Source organism: Coregonus clupeaformis, chromosome 23, assembly GCF_020615455.1.
Source record: "Coregonus clupeaformis isolate EN_2021a chromosome 23, ASM2061545v1, whole genome shotgun sequence".
In the NCBI taxonomy this organism is placed as follows: Eukaryota; Metazoa; Chordata; class Actinopteri; order Salmoniformes; family Salmonidae; genus Coregonus; species Coregonus clupeaformis.
Window position 1 is genome coordinate 38,233,886 of NC_059214.1, and position 17,491 is coordinate 38,251,376.

The window sequence follows — 17,491 nt, forward strand, 5'->3', positions numbered from 1 at the left end:
TGCCTCTTTGCTTGACATCATGGGAAAATCAAAAATCAGCCAAGACCTCAGAAAAAAGATTGTAGACCTCCACAAGTCTGGTTCATCCTTGGGAGCAATTCCCAAACGCCTGAAGGTACCACGTTCATCTGTACAAACAATAGTACGCAAGTATAAACACCATGGGACCACGCAGCCGTCATACCGCTCAGGAAGGAGACGAGTTCTGTCTCCTAGAGATGAACGTACTTTGGTGCGAAAAGTGCAAATCAATCCCAAAACAACAACAAAAGGACCTTGTGAAGATGCTGGAGGAAACAGGTACAAAAGTATCTATATCCACAGTAAAATGAGTCCTATATCGACATAACCTGAAAGGCCGCTCAGCAAGGAAGAAGCCACTGCTCCAAAACCGCCATAAAAAAGCCAGACTACGGTTTCCAACTGCACATAGGGACAAAATTGTACTTTTTGGAGAAATGTCCTCTGGTCTGATGAAACATGGCCATTATTTGGCCATAATGACCATCGTTATGTTTGGAGGAAAAAGGGGGTGGCTTGCAAGCCGAAGAACACCACCCCAATCGTGAAGCACGGGGGTGGCAGCATCATGCTGTGGGAGTGCTTTGCTGCAGGAGGGACTGGTGCACTTCACAAAATAGATGGCATCATGAGGAAGGAAAATTATGTGGCTATATTGAAGCAACATCTTAAGACATCAGTCAGGAAGTTAAAGCTTTGTCGCAAATGGGTCTTCCAAATGGACAATGACCCCAAGCATACTTCCAAAGTTGTGGCAAAATGGCTTAAGGACAACAAAGTCAAGGTATTGGAGTGGCCATCACAAAGCCCTGACCTCAATCCTATAGAGGCCAACAAACCTGACTCAGTTACACCAGCTCTGTCAGGAGGAATGGGTCAAAATTCACTCAACTTATTGTGGGAAGCTTGTGAAAGGCTACCCAAAACGTTTGACCCAAGTTAAACAATTTAAAGGCAATGCTATCAAATACTAATTGTGTGTATGTAAACTTCTGACTCACTGGGAATGTGATGAAATAAATAAAATCTGAAATAAATAATTATCTCTATTATTCTGACATTTCACATTCTTAAAATAAAGTGGTGATCCTAACTGACCTAAGAGGGAATTTTTACTAGGATTAAACGTCAGGAATTGTGAAATACTGAGTTTAAATGTATTTGGCTATGGTGTATATAAACTTCCGACTTCAACTGTACATACAAGAAAATAAACTTTTTCCCAAACAGTGTCTAAACTCTGGTGTCCAAACACCCAGCGTGCCCTAGACCTTCTGTCTGAGGACCAACTAGGATCACATTTTTACATTTACATTTTAGTCATTTAGCAGACGCTCTTATCCAGAGCGACTTACAGTTAGTGAGTGCATACATTTTCATACTGGCCCCACGTGGGAAACAAACACACAACCCTGGCGTTGCAAGCGCCATGCTCTACCAACTGAGCTACAGAGGACCAGCCACATAATAATACACACAGGCACAAACGACCTGAGAACACAGCCGGAAATGGTGGCCACAGCACTCAAGGGAGTGATAGAAAAAGCTTATTCTACTTTCCCCAAGGCACAAGTGGTTATCTCAACCCTGCTACCACGAACAGACTTCCACCCTGCTACCACACAGCAGGTAAACACAAGTATTTCCTGTGACTGTGCCTCAAAACCAAATGTCTACCTTGCCCACCACTCCACCCTGGACTTGAACAGCCTTTACGACCAGGTCCACCTATACAAGGCAGCAGTGCCCACCTTCGCCCGGACCCTAAAGGATATTGGATCAACAGACACCAAGCCCAGACCAGCGAGACACACTCCCAGACCTGCGGGGACCCCCCGGACCTACACATAGAGGACCCCCACCGAGAGGACCTACCTCTAGACCACAGCACCACATCCACACCCCCACCCCAACCAATTAACACCCCCCCTCAAGTCACCCATGCCCGCACCCCATTTAGGCCCCCTGAGATCAGACTTATGCCCCTCCTACCCACCCCATGCCCCCCACTCCCGCAAAGAGGGCCTCAACATGAAAGTCACACATATGCCCAGGCCGTGAGCAGGCAAACAGGCCCAACCCCCACTCTTACACTAGCCCAAGCCAATGGCATGTACCAGATGCTCAGCAGGCTCTGCTCACAATTACTGGCCTGAGGCCAAACCACACGAGCAACAACATTAGACACTTTATGGAACACAAAGCCTTCACTATTTCATCCTGGAATATCCAAGGTCTGACGTCATCTGCCTTTGGCCTAAAGAGCAGCAACCTTGACCTAAGAAATCGGAAATACAGACATTGTCATCATACAAGAAACATGGTATAGAGGAGACGGACCCACTGGTTGCCCTCTAGGTTACAGAGAGCTGGTAGTCCCATCCACCAAACTACCAGGTGTGAAACAGGGAAGGGACTCAGGGAGTATGCTAATTTGGTATAGAGCAGACCCTAACTCACTATTAAATTAATCAAAACAGGAACATTTTACATTTGGCAACAAATTCAAAAGGAAATGATCTCAACAGAGAAAAATGTCCTCCTGTGTGCTACCTATATCCCCCCACTAGAATCCCCATACTGTAATGAAGACAGCTTCTCCATCCTGGAGGGGGAAATCAATCATTTCCAGACCCAGGGACATGTATTAGTCTGTGGCGACCTAATTGCCAGAACTGGACAAGAACCTGACACCCTCAGCACACAGGGGGACAAACACCTACCTGGAGGTGACAGCTTTCCTCCCCAATATGCCCCCCTAGGCACAACTACGACAACATAACCAACAAAAACGGGTCACAACTCCTGCAGCTCTGTCGCATGCTGGGTATGTACATAGTCAATGGTAGGCTTCGAGGGAACTCCTATGGTAGGTACACCTATAGCTCATCTCTTGGCAGTAGTACTGTAGACTTACTTTATCACTGACCTCAACCCAGTCTCTCAGAGCGTTCACAGTCAGCCCACTGACACCCCTATCAGACCACAGCAAAATCACAGTCTACTTGAACAGAGCAATACTCAATCATGAGGCATCAAAGCCAAAGGAACTGAATAATATTAAGAAATGCTATAGATGGAAGGAAAGTAGTGTCGAAACCTACCAAAAAACAATTAGGCAACAACATATTCAATCCCTTTTAGACAACTTCCTGGACAAAACATTCCACTGTAATAGTTGGTCCCCTGTAGCTCAGTTGGTAGAGCATGGCGCTTGCAACGCCAGGGTTGTGGGTTCGTTTCCCACGGGGGGCCAGTATGAAAAATGTATGCACTCACTAACTGGAAGTCGCTCTGGATAAGAACGTCTGCTAAATGACTAAAATGTAAATGTAATAGTGAAGGTGTAAACTTGGCAGTAGAAAACCTAAACAGTATATTTGACCTCTCAGCTTCCCTATCAAATCTAAAAATATCTAACAGAAAACCGAAGAAAAGTAACAACAATGACAAATGGTTTGATGAAGAATGCCGTGGGGTGAGACAAGATGCAGCTTAAGCCCCACACTCTTCAACATATATATCAACGAATTGGTGAGGGCACTAGAACAGTCTGCAGTACCCAGCCTCACCCTACTAGAATCTGAAGTCAAACGTCTACTGTTTGCTGATGATCTGGTGCTTCTGTCATTAACCAAGGAGGGCCTACAGCAGCATCTAGATCTTCTGTCAGACCTGGGCCCTGACAGTAAATCTCAGTAAGACAAAAATAATGGTGTTCCAAAAAAGGTCCAGTTGCCAGGACCACAAATACAAATTCCATCTAGACACCGTTGACCTAGACCACACAAAAAACGATACATCCCTCAGCCTAAACATCAGCACCACAGGTAACTTCCACAAAGCTGTGAATGATCTGAGAGACAAGGTAAGAAGGGCCTTCTATGCCATCAAAAGGAACATAAAATTCGACATACCAATTAGGATCTGGCTAAAAATACTTGAATCAGTTATAGAACCCATTGCCCTTTATGGTTGTGAGGTCTGGGGTCCGCTCACCAACCAAGAATTCACAAAATGGGACAAACACCAAATTGAGACTCTGCATGCAGAATTCGGCAAAACAATCCTGTGTGTACAACGAAAAACACCAAATAATGCATGCAGAGCAGAATTAGGCCGATACCCTCTAATTATCAAAATCCAGAAAAGAGCTGTTAAATTATATAACCACTTAAAAGGAAGCGATTTCCAAAACTTCCATAACAAATCCATCACCTACAGAGAGATTAACTTGGAGAAGAGTCCCCTAAGTAAGCTGGTCCTGTGGCTCTGTTCACAAACACAAACAGACCCCACAGAGCCCCAGGACAACACAATTAGACCAAACCAAATCATGAGGAAAACAAAAAGATAATTACTTACATTTACATTTATATACTTGACACATTGGAAAGAATTAACAAAAAAACTGAGCAAACTAGAATGCTATTTGGCCCTAAACAGAGAGTACACAGTGGCAGAATACCTGACCACTGTGACTGACCCAAAATTAAGGAAAGCTTTGACTATGTACAGACTCAGTGAGCATAGCCTTGCTATTGAGAAAGGCCGCCGTAGGCAGACCTGGCTCTCAAGAGAAGACAGGCTATGTGCACACTGCCCACAAAATGAGGTGGAAACTGAGCTGCACTTCCTAACCTCCTGCCAAATGTATGACCATATTAGAGAGACATATTTCCCTCAGATCCACAAAGAATTTGAAAACAAACCCAATTTTGATAAACTCCCTTATCTACTGGGTGAAATACCACAGTGTGCCATCACAGAAGCAAGATTTGTGACCTGTTGCTACAAGAAAAGGGCAACCAGTGAAGAACAAACACCATTGTAAATACAACCCATATTTATGTTAGTTTATTTTCCTATTTGTACTTTGACTATTTGCACATTGTATATATACACATATGACATTTGAAATGTCTTCATTCTTTTGGAATTTCTGAGTGTAATGTTTACTGTTAATATTTATTGTTTATTTCACTTTTGTTTACTATCTACTTCACTTGCTTTGGCAATGTTAACATACGTTTTCCATGCCAATAAAGCTCTTAAATTGAATTGAAATTAAATTGAAATTGAATTGAGAGAGAGAGCGAGCGAGAGCGAGAGCAACAGTCAAAGGGGCAGTGAATATAAGACAGACGTGCTAATGCTGCCATTGTGTTTAGCCTAAGACCAGACACAAGCATATTCATTTCTGCAGGTTTTGTATGATTTTTTTATTAATTTTTTATCCAATGAAATACAAACTCTTCCTTGAAACAGGTTGAATGGTTGGAGTGTGTGTATGTTTACTGACCTTTAAAACATAGATAGCCCAGCAGAACAGTACAGAGGCTGAGGACATCAACAAATACACTCCAGCCTACATTATTCACCATATTTAATCACCAGATGAAAATGCTGCTTTTGCATATCAGCTTCTTCATATTACAGGGCAGATAGGCAAATAAGGGGGCATTATGCTTATGCTGGTGAAACTAGTAGGAAGTCTATCTAGGTCACAAATAAATAATCAGCAAGCTGTGTGTGTGTAGGTTTCCATGGAGCTCCTGACTGCGTTCCACTATTTCTCTGGTGTAGGCTAGCTAGCAGTCTCTGGCAGGCACTTCCACAGTACAGTTAGGTTTAGTTACCATGGCTCTGTGTAGCGGCCCTGGGAATGCCAGGAGCAAGCCACTTCAAACAGAGTGGACAACTGAAGGGAAAGGTTATCAGACCGGCTGGGTCAGCTTGAATGGTTGGGCATAGACCACCACACTAACAAACGCAGGCCCAATACTGTAACACAATACTGGTTTCATTTCACAACAAGGAAAGTGAAAATTACTTTTGACATCCCTTGAGTTGTAGGCTAGGTGGTGGAACTTGTCCACACTCTGTAGAAGTGTAAGCAAATGAGAGCAGTCACTCCAATCCCCAGCCAAGCAGTCTCTCCTCTCCTCGCAGACACAATAGCCGGCGCTGCCTCATTCTGCCTGCCTGCCCCGCGGGCCTGCGACCTGCAGAAACATTCCAGACATATTTACAGTGCAATGGAGCAGCGGGCTGGGGCCGAGGCAGGCAGCACACCCACATAGTGGAGTGGAGGAGAGGCGCTTTCCTCCTGAGGACTGGAGCAATTCTAAAGCCTACTCTTGCAGTTAAAAGTTTTCAGCCCTGATCCCGACTGAGCAAAAAGCAAGCCTGTACATGCATGAGCTGAGCCTCTGCTTTCTTAAACACTGTTCTTGCTCTAGTTGTAGGTCAGGGCATAAAGTAAAGCCTACAGGGTGTGCCCCTCGTTTCACTTTCCAGGAATTAGCCTAGTCTGCCACGGTCACTCCCACGTCAAATTATGAACATATAGCGGACAAAAATGTAACTGAAAGTGGACAAATATTAAGAGTTGTAACCACACGGTTTTCACATTTTCCAAAATGGCCCATCCACTCCGAGACATATTCCCGGGGGAGGAGGTGTAAGCCATACACTCTCCCCCATGGAGGAGCTAATGGAAGGAAGGCCACAGAGACAGACCATTCTACCCCATAGAAATGGAATGAATAGAACAGACTTGGAACCATTCTAGTTCAGTGTTCTACCCAGCAGGAGACAGGGGCTCAAACAAAGACAAGACTGTTACCGCCAGAATGACGACAGACCCAAACCCCCCCCTCCACTTTGCCAAACAAATCATAAACACCCCTTGCACTCCTCCTCCCCCAGTTCCTGTTCCCAAAGCTCATAAACCTGTACCCCTTTGTCAATCGCCCCTGTTTATTAGACAGGGAATCAAAGACATCCCCTCCGCAACCCCCTCCCGTCCCTTCCGCCCAACGCAAACCCTGTCGCCTTCCTACATCACTACATTCCAGACAGGGTGAGCAGGTTACCTGACTAGAAGAGAAAACGGATATTCCGTGAGTTGGACTCAGGGCAAACAAGAGACATGAACCTTTACTTAATGCTAAGAAATGCAAAGAAACCTGGCACAGTGTTTCTATCTCAGAGAAGTGTTACTAGCATCCTACTGGGCATTAATGTAACAGATGTAACAGACACCAGGCCGGCAGGGAGACAAACAGACCGACAAGAACAATTAGAACATCCCCTCATCTCTTCTGGGTCAATGGAGCAAGAAAGCACAGCATTTTGGGAGTGAGAGCAGTAGAGGGCCAGGAGGGTGTGGAGGAATCTGCTGCAGACTAAAGACCAGATAGGTCCTCACACTCACAGCCAGGCAAACGCAAACAAAGAAACGTCAAACTCTCCAGTCTCCACAGCTGTATGAAGGGAAAGGGCACCAAGTTTACCCAGGGTTTATTGGGTCCAAATGAAACATTAGGCTATGAGGAGGAGCCCAACACTGGAAGGGTGAAACCGCTAAAGTAAGGCGGCAGGTAGCTTAGTGGTTAAGAGCGTTGTGCCAGTAACCGAAAGGTCGCTGGTTCTAATCCCCGAGCCGACTAGGTGAAAAATCTGTCGATGTGCCCTTGAGCAAGGAGCTTAACCCTAATTGCTCCTGTAAGTCGCTCTGGATAAGAGCGTCTGCTAAATGACTAATTATTTATTATTACTTCCACAGGGAGGGAGCGCTGCCTTTCCACAGCTGTCATCCTACTCTCTCCCTCTTTCCTTCCCGCTCTCTTAACCCCTCTCCCCTTCCCGCTCTCTTAACCCCTCTCCCTCCCTCAAGGCTTGTTTGTTAGGGAATCTGCAGTGTACCCTCCCTGCCTCTGGCAAGGTGCCGGAGACCAACTACAGGTGTAGGATCTTAATTTGAAGCAGTTTGCTACAGCAGGAAAATAATACTGCAGCAACAGGAAATGTGAATTATTATGTGTATTATAATTAATGGCCATTTTTGTAGTGGTTGATAAATTTTTCATAAGGGAAAATCAAGACTGAAATCTCAAAGTAGAAATTACAAACTTTAGAACCCTTTTTAAACCTCAACTACACTACAAGTTTTACATTCCATGCATTGCAGGAAAGTTCTCCTGCAACAGGGGGATCAAATTGCGATTCTGCATATGTATGCAGTCAGGTCAGGATTAAATCTACAATCACCTCCCTGTTCATCTCTAACGGCTGTTATGGGCTCCTTGCCCCGGAAACACTCAGCTAAAGGCACTCTCATAGGACTCTGGCTGGGTTAGGTGAACGGGGAAGTAGGTTGTGTGTGTCAAATGAAGTCAAGTGAAAAGTAATTTTAACTTGTTTAGTCTATGTTTTTCCTTTTACAATTCACTCACTGTCACACATAGAAAACATATTGGAATGTGTTTCTCATAACCTACCTCTCCGCCTAACCATGTTCATTTAGCTGTAATAACCCACTGTGGTATCCAGGAAAACACCACAGCTCTTTAAAATATATGCCTTTTTTAAACGAGAAACAGACCCAAGGTCAAAGCTACAGGTGTTCAGCTAATAGCTTTTAACAAAATCTAATCCAGTGACACAGTTTTAACTCTGAAAATGCTCTGTTCCTGTTGCATACAGCTAGTAGGGCCCTGTGAAATCTGCATTGCGCAGACCGTGGACGGAATCCAGACTTTAAAACGGAATTCAACAATATATATATTTTAATGAATTTAGTAGGAAATCAACATAATGTATGGAACTTATTATACTGAAGAAAAATATAAAAACGCAACATGCAACAATTTCAAAGATTTTACTGAGTTACAGTTCATATGGAAATCAGGTCAATTGAAATAAATAAATAAATAAAGTCCTAATCTATGGATTTCACATGACTGGGAATAGAGATATGCATCTGTTGGTCAGATACCTTAAAAGAAAGGTAGGGGCATGGATCAGAAAACCAGTCAGTATCTGGTGTGACCACCACCTGCCTCATCCAGCGCGACATCTCCTTCGCATAGAGTTGATCAGGCTGTTGATTGTGGCCTGTGGAATGTTGTCCCACGCTTCTTCCATGGCTGTGCGAAGTTGCTGGATATTGGAGGGAACTGGAACACGCGTCGTACATGTCGATCCAGAGCATCCCAAACGTGCTCAATGTTGTTTTTATCGCACTGCTTTGCTTTATCTTGGCCAGGTCGCAGTTGTAAATGAGAACTTGTTCTCAACTGGCTTACCTGGTTAAATAAAGGTAAAATAAATAAAATAAAAAATATTTGTGTGACATGTCTGGTGAGTATGCAGGCCAGGGAAGAACTGGGACATTATCAGCTTCCCAGAATTGTGTACATAAACATGAGGTGATGGCGGCAAATGAATGGCACGACAATGGGCCTCAGGATCTTGTCCCGGTATCTCTGTGCATTCAAATTGCCATAGATAAAATGCAATTCTGTTTGTTTTCCGTAGCTTATGCCTGACCATACCATAACCCCAGCGCCACCATGGGGCACTCTGTTCACAACGTTGACATCAGCAAACCATTCGCCCACACAACGTCATACACGTGGTCCGCGGTTGTGAGGCCAGTTGGACATACTGCCAAATTCTCTAAAATGACGTTGGAGGTGGCTAATGGTAGAGAAATTAATATTAAATTATCTGGCAACAGAGTGACAAAATTGCACATTTTAGAGTGGCCTTTTATTGTCCACAGCACAAGGTGCACCTGTGTAATGGTCATGCTGTTTAATCAGCTTCTTGATATGCCACACCTGTCAGGTGGATGGATTAGAAATGCTCACTAACAGGGATATAAACAAATTTGAGCGCAAAGGGCCTCCTGAGTGGTGCAGCGGTCTAAGGCACGGCATCGCAGTGCAAGCTGCGTTACTACAGATCCTGGTTCCATACCGGGCTGTGTCGCAGACAGCCTCTCCCGAGTCCGTACAGGAGTTGCAGCGATGGGACAAGACTGTAACTACCAATTGGATATGACGAAATTGGGCAGTAAAGGGGGTAAAAAAAAAGATGTACTAAACAATAATAATACATACACATTTAATTTGAGCGCAATAACGTTTGTGTGTATGGAACATTTCTGGGATCTTTTATTTCAGCTCATAAAACATGGGACCAATATTTTACATGTTGCGTTTATATTTTTGTTGCCAAAGCTACACCCCAAAATCTAAATTTCTTAGATCTTTCCCAGACCTCTAAAGTGGTCTACTAATGTGGTTTAAGCATTGTTGTGGACTTAGAACAGGGATGGGCAACTGGCAGCCCATTTTGTAGACCTAAAGATCAATAAAATTAAAAATACTAATAAAAAACAGTCAGGGTCTCAACTTACTGATGAGAGTTAGAACAGTTGAATACACAAGGTGCAATTTCGAAATTTGGTTGTGCATTAGCGTTTTTTCCCGTTATTTCAATCACTGACTAGTATTGTCACGATACCTGAATATTTACTTTGATACCGATTACAGGTTTAGTATCACGATACTCGATACAATCACGATACTCGATATCAAAACGATACCAAATAAAAAAAGAAGGCATACAGTATAAGCCAAAGTCACAGAATGGCACTTGATCCAGACGGATAAACTCAGCAACTACGCTGTTCAATCGTTGGGCATCTTTTGAGTTTATCATTATATTATAATGTTCTACGTCAAACGTTTTCAGAGACAGCAATGTATGCATTAAATAATCAATTATACAATCAATTAGACTTTGTTTAACAATCTAACTACATAACATAATGGTAATACTTTTTTTGAATGGTAAATCTCTATTGATAAACTGGGTAAATCAAGATGTAGCCTAGGCTTATTCACAATACAGGTGAATGCATAGCCTATTCAATAGGAGTGTGTGCATGCATTGAGCTATTGAGCTTGTTTTGGCTGATTTCGAGGGGCTACAGATTAATCACTGTTTCCCTTCGATTTGGGACTTATTTTATTGCACTGATCAACAACATTTGCATAGAAGTAGCTTACTTTAACCAATACTGACATCATTCAGGAGGCAAGAAGGGGGCGGCCCGTCGGAGCCCTATTCCCACACAGAGTCAGTGTTGCCAACTTATTGACTTTGTCGCTAGATTTAGCAAGTTTTCAGACCCCTCCAGTGACTTTTATTGGTGAACGAGTATAGCGACAAATTTAACTACTTTTTGAGGCTGCCCCAGCGACTTTTGATTGATTTAGCAAGTACGACACGTGTCCTAGCTAACTAGCTAGCTTGCTAGTCAGAGACACGTGTGCTAGCTAGCTTGCTAGTTAGCTAACTGGCACACGGTGTCACCACTGCCTGCTGTGTACTGGAGTCCTCCATAGGACTAGCTAGCTAGCACAGTGTCCTTCACTCCCGCCTACCGAACACCTGCCCTCGCCATCGTTAGCGGAACAGTGGAAAAACAGTGCCCGACAGTCGGGGGCGAAAGACACTGTCTACCATTGTCGCCATCGCCTCTTCTTCTGTGGGGTTTATCGCCGGTTGGCATCCAACATCATGGTACCTACTGTACTGGAGCGCCCCCACATCCCGCCTGTCCTAGCTTAAGAAAATGAGCAATAGTAGTACACTATATATACAAAAGTATGTGGACACCCCTTCAAATTAGTGGATTGCCCGTTGCTGACAGGTGTATAAAATCGAGCACACAGCCATTTACTCTCCACAGACAAACATTGGTATAGTAGAATGCCCTTACTGATGAGCTTAGTGACTTTCAACGTGGCACCTTCATATAATGCCACCTTTCCAACAAGTCAGTTTGTCAAATTTCTGCTCTGCTAGAGCTGCGCTGGTCAACTAAGTGCTGTTATTGTGAAGTGGTAGACCAAACAAGTTCACAGAACGGGACCGCCGAGTGCAGAAGCGTGTAAAAATAGTCTGTCCTCCATTGCAACACTCACTACCGAGTTCAAACTGCCTCTGGAAGCAACTTCAGCACAAGAACTGTTCGTCGGTAGCTTCATTAAATTGTTTCCAAAGGCCGAGCAGCCGCACTCAAGCCTAAGATCACCATGTGCAATGCCAAGCGTTGGCTGGAGTGGTGTAAAGCTCGCCACCATTGGACTCTGGAGCAGTGGAAACGCGTTCTCTGGAGTGATGAATCACGCTTCACTATCTGGCAGTCCAACGGACGAATCTGGGTTTGGTGGACACCAGGAAAATGCTACCTGCCCCAATGCATAGTGCCAACTGTAAAGTTTGGTGGAGGAGGAATAATGGTCTGAGGCTGTTGTTCATGGTTCGGGCTAGGCTCCTTAGTTCCAGTGAAGGGAAATCTTAACGCTAAAGCATACAATGACATTCTAGATGATTCTGTGCTTCCAACTTTGTGGCAACAGTTTGGGGAAGGCCCTTTCCTGTTTCAGCATGACAATGCCCCCGTGCACAAAGCGAGGTCCATACAGAAATGTTTTGTCAAGATCGGTGTCGAAGAACTTGACTGGCCTGCACAGAGCCCTGACCTCAACCCCATCGAACACCTTTGGGATGAGTTGGAACGCTGACTGTGAGCCAGGCCTAATCGCCCAACAACAGTGCCCGACCTCACTAATGCTCTTGTGGCAGAATGAAAGCAAGTCCCCGCAGCAATGTTCCAACATCTAGTGGAAAGCCTTCCCAGAAGAGTGGAGGCTGTTATAGCAGCAAAGGGGGGACTAACCTCACATTAATGCCCATTTTGGAATGAGATGTTCGACGAGCAGGTGTAGTGTATGTTAACATAACATAAGTCAGGGCAAAATGTGTAGAATTGCATTAAACTTGCTTTAAAACTGCAACATTTCTCTACGCCCCATGGCAAAATGTGTAGAATTGCAGGAAATTAACTTTAAACTAACATTTAAAGATGGGGCCAGCAAAATGTTTTGCCCGTGAGGTGGGGGCCCACCAACCAAATCTCGCTTAGGGCCCCCAAAAGGCTAGGGTCGGCCCTGGCTACTGGTATAATATTATATTAGTTAAGACAGTTTGTAGTTTAACTGCACAAATAGATTGATTGCACAAATCAGTGGACTGCATGTGTGGGTATGGATGTGGGTACGCAGACCAGTGAGCCACTGCAGCCCCGCATGAGGAGTTCAGATTTTTTGTGGACACCACCCCCATCAAAGTTGCCCATCCCTGACTTTTTATTTATTTTTTATGTTTATTTTTTTGAGCAAAAACCTGATAAACCTGAAACCTGGAAAAACCAAACGGAGAAAACGAAATGTGGGGAAAAAACTAACGGAATCAGGCAAAAAATAAAACACATTTTATAGGTTAAGTTAAGCCTATGGCTCTACTCACACTGGTCGAGACCTGGTCCCCCATTTCTGCTCAGGCTCCAACTCTTCATCTGAGCTGCTCTCTGTGACATCAGAGTCCACAGCCTCCTGCACCGTACGCAGCACAGCCTGGGCATAGCTGGCAAACTCCTGGATGTCTTTAGAAGGGGATGGGACTGAGGAGGTTTGCAGTAGGGCAGGCCCCTGGGTCCTGTGGCTCTGTGTACCTGTCGGTCTCTGCCCCATGGCTGGATCAAAGGGTTTGGTGTCAGCTGGGGGTGAGGGGGGACCCAGGGTTTCCCTGCCCTGCCTCTCTTTTAGACCCTCCAGCTGGAGGCTGCAGTGACGATAGATGTGGTCCCCTAGCAGAGCCTGGAGCCTCCTCTGGATCCGCCCAGCCTGTCCTAACAGGGCTGCTTGATGGGAGAGGTGCCACCGGGTCTGCTCGCTCACTGCCTCCTCCACCATTGCAGTCACAGGCTGCTCCTGGCCCTGGCTCCTATTCCCCCTGGCCCATGGCTGGGCTAGAGCTGTGTCTGTGTCTGTGCTGATGGAGCCCCCCTCCCCCTGTCTCGCTATGGCGGGTGTGGGGACAGCAGGGTTGTCCTGGGACATGCGATCCCCCTGGCAGTGTTTTGTAGTGGACTGGGGGATATCATAGCCATCTGGTCCATGGCCACTGTGCTGACACTGCTGCTGCTGAACCACACCTTGGCTATTGTGTTCAGTGACGGGAACAAAATACATGTCTTGTGCACCTGGACAGGCCGCCAGGGAGTTCTTCAGGTTTTTGTTGAGGAACAGGAGGTTGCACAGGGAACCAGGGCTGGAGAGAAGCACCGTGTTGTACTGTCCAGCCGAGGCCTGTAGCAGAGGGGACAGGAGCGACTCTGAAAACTCAAGGGGACTCGTGCCAGAGCAAAAGGTGTCCAGAAAGGGCAGAGAGGAGAGGTTGAGCCACACCCTCTGAGCATAGCTGTCCTCCATCAGTTTCAACTTAGGATCACACTCGATGTTGAGCATTGCCCCATTTGCATCCATGTTGCTGGAGGCGAGAGTGGTCGCCAGGTGGATTCCGTGGGCGTCTTTGGAGAGCTTGGTTAGGGCTGGGGCCATTCCCTCTGGCCAATGATATCACAGCTCTTCTTCGTCACACCAGAGGATGTCAGATCTGCCTCAGACTTTCCCTAGACCAAATAATAAAACACTGTCAGCACTTCATCCCCCAAACTGAAAATAAACTGGATATACTAAAAACAGCAAATTATGGGTAGGAAAACATCCAGGTAGTTGGATATATTAGCTTAGCTATAGAGAGAACGATGAAGACAGAAAGAAAGAAAACCACTAGTAGTTGGCACTGCCACTATTAGCTAGCTACTGTACTGTTAGTTTACTTCATGGATGGCAGTGGCTCAAACAAGTCAATGAACTGACGAGGTGGAAACCGATGACATTTACAATTGTCTTACTGCAGAGAGACATCCAACCTAATCGATTTATTTAGCTAAGTTACATAAATATCTAGTACCAAACAACAAGACCGTTGGCTAGCGTAAATCAAATCAGCTTCATAGCTTTCTGGAACACACAAATGGGCACGGAACGTGAAATTGGAAAGAACTTATCGACCATCTTCTTACTACGTTACTCACCTTGAATGAAACTCGACATGATCCACGAAAAAATGATTCTTGAAGCCTTGATTTATGTTGTGACATGCTAAGCTTTTCCCTCATTTGACATATAAACCAGTACCCATTAACGTCTGGCTAGATAGTTTAGCAGAATATATTTCGTTTGACAGTCTCTTCTCCGCGGTCGTATTTCCAATCCAACTGCCATGGTACCGCAGCTGCTCTGTGTTTGATGTTGAGGAGCTGCCTGAGTGAGTGAGGGTTGGGGGGCGTGGATTCCTCCATGGGGGCAAGTCTATGCAAATATCATGCTATCCAGGACCAATAATATTCAGTCGCATGAGAGCCTTGAACTATTTTTACTTTCTAGTTTTATCCAATGAGCTATAAATAAATAATTGTATCACAATTTCGGTTCAAATCCTTGATTCTTTCACATCCCAGCCGTGTGGTACCCAAACTGTGGGTCGGGACCCACTTGTGGGTCGTGGCCAACATTGTAGTCTACTGGTAAAAGAAAATGGTGGATAAACTCTGATCGACGGTGAAAAAGTAACACTCCCTATACTTTGAATGCATTTTTCAGGAAAAGGTGGGTAGACTGTCAAGCAAAAAAAAAAGGGGGTAAACTGGTTTTCTAGCGTTTACCCTCCACTACACCACTGATCGCAGTAGCAGGGGTCCAGGAGGAATGGAAAAACGCTTTCAGTGTAAACTTAAACAACTATATAGAAAGTATGTAGAAAATATAATGGGCCTGAATATTTTTTTATAGTAGCCTATAATAAATTGAGAACTTACAATCAACAAAAGAAAAGCTAGACAATCATACCACCATTGATTTTGTTATGTTTGAGCATAAGAACACAGCATTAGTCATGTCAAAATGGATAGAATTGCAGGAAATGTACAGTACCAGTCCAAAGATTGGACACACCTACTCATTCAAGGGTTTTTCTTTATTTGTACTATTTTCTACATTGTAGAATAATAGTGAAGACATCAAAACTATGAAATAACACATATGGAATCATGTAGTAACTAAAAAAGTGTTAAACAAATCAAAATATATTTTAGATTTTAGATTCTTCAAAGTAGCCACCCTTTGCCTTGGTGACAGCATTGCACACTCTTGGCATTCTCTCAACCAGCTTCACCTGGAATGCTTTTCCAACAGTCTTGAAGGACTTCCCACATGTGCTGAGCACTTGTTGGCTGCTTTTCCTTCACTCTGTGGTCCAACTCATCCCAAACCACCTCAATTGGGTTGAGGTCGGGTGATTGTGGAGGCCAGGTCATCTGATGCAGCACTCCATCACTCTCCTTGGTCAAATAGCCCTTTACAGCCTAGAGGTGTGTTTTGGGTCATTGTCCTCTTGAAAAACAAATGATAGTCCCACACTAAGCGCAAACCAGATGGGATGGCGTATCGCTGCAGAATGCTGTGGTAGCCATGCTGGTTAAGTGTGCCTTTAATTCTAAATAAATTACAGACAGTGTCACCAGCAAAGCACCCCCACACCATAACACCTCCTCCTCCATGCTTCACGGTGGGAACCACACATGCGGAGATCATCCGTTCACCTACTCTGCGTCTCACAAAGACACGGCGGTTGGAACCAAAAATCTCAAATTTGGACTCATCAGACAAAAGGACAGATTTCCACCAGTCTAATGTCCATTGCTCGTGTTTCTTGGCCCAAGAAAGTCTCTTCTTCTTATTGGTGTCCTTTAGTAGTGGTTTCTTTGCAGCAATTCGACCATGAAGGCCTGATTCACGCAGTCTCTTCTGAACAGTTGATGTTGAGATGTGTCTGCAATTTCTGAGGCTGGTAACTCTAATGAACTTATCCTCTGCAGCAGAGGTAACTCTGGGTCTTCCTTTCCTGTGGCGGTCCTCATGAGAGCCAGTTTCATCATAGCTCTTGATGGTTTTTATGACTGCACTTGAAGAAACTTTCAAAGTTCTTGAAATGTTCCGTATTGACCGACCTTCATGTCTTAAAGTAATTATGGACTGTCGTTTCTCTTTGCTTATTTGAGCTGTTCTTGAATAATATGGGCTTGGTCTTTTACGAAATAGGGCTATCTTTTGTACCCCCTACCTTGTCACTACACAACTGATTGGCTCAAATGCATTAAGAAGGAAAGAAATTCAGCAAATTAACTTTTAAGGAAGCACACCTGTTAATTGAAATGCATTCCAGGTGACTACCTCATGAAGCTGGTTGAGAGAATGCCAAGAGTGTGCAAAGCTGTCAACAAGGCAAAAGGTGGCTATTTGAAGAATCTCAAATATAAAATATATCTTGATTTGCTTAACACTTTTCTGGTTACTACATGAGACCATATGTGTTATTTCATCGTTTTGATGTCTTCACTATTATTCTACAATGTAGAAAATAGTAAAAATTAAGAAAAACTCTTGAATGAGTAGGTGTTCTAAAACTTTGGACCGGTAGTGTAAGTGATTTGTGCCGTTTAACACAGAAGCAAATAGACCAACTGTATAGTTCTCCATGTCACTAAGATATATTGGTTGTCTGAAGTCTCCATCAGCCAACAATGAAAAGACTGGCAACATAGTCTACTCTGTTCTATATTATTTATTTTTTGAGCACACAAAGAAAAGTCACACATAAAAATGAAAAAAATGTTAAGATACATTTGTTACAAATGAAC

The 17,491-nt window shown here is 44.3% G+C and overlaps 1 protein-coding gene across 2 annotated transcripts in view; it reads right to left on the reverse strand.

Annotated features, from left to right (window-relative positions):
- The window catches only part of LOC121536992 (KAT8 regulatory NSL complex subunit 1-like protein), a 43,780-nt gene extending 28,770 nt beyond the window's left edge, over positions 1 to 15,010 (reverse strand). For both annotated transcript variants that reach the window (XM_041844694.2, XM_041844693.2), the window contains exons 1-2: positions 14,828 to 15,010; positions 13,195 to 14,359 (exon numbers count right to left, since the gene is read on the reverse strand). In XM_041844694.2, coding sequence (XP_041700628.2) covers positions 13,195 to 14,288 — 1,094 coding nt within the window. In that variant the 5' untranslated portion in view covers positions 14,289 to 14,359; positions 14,828 to 15,010. The remainder of the gene's footprint in view (positions 1 to 13,194; positions 14,360 to 14,827) is intronic.
- Positions 15,011 to 17,491: the final 2,481 nt, after the last annotated feature.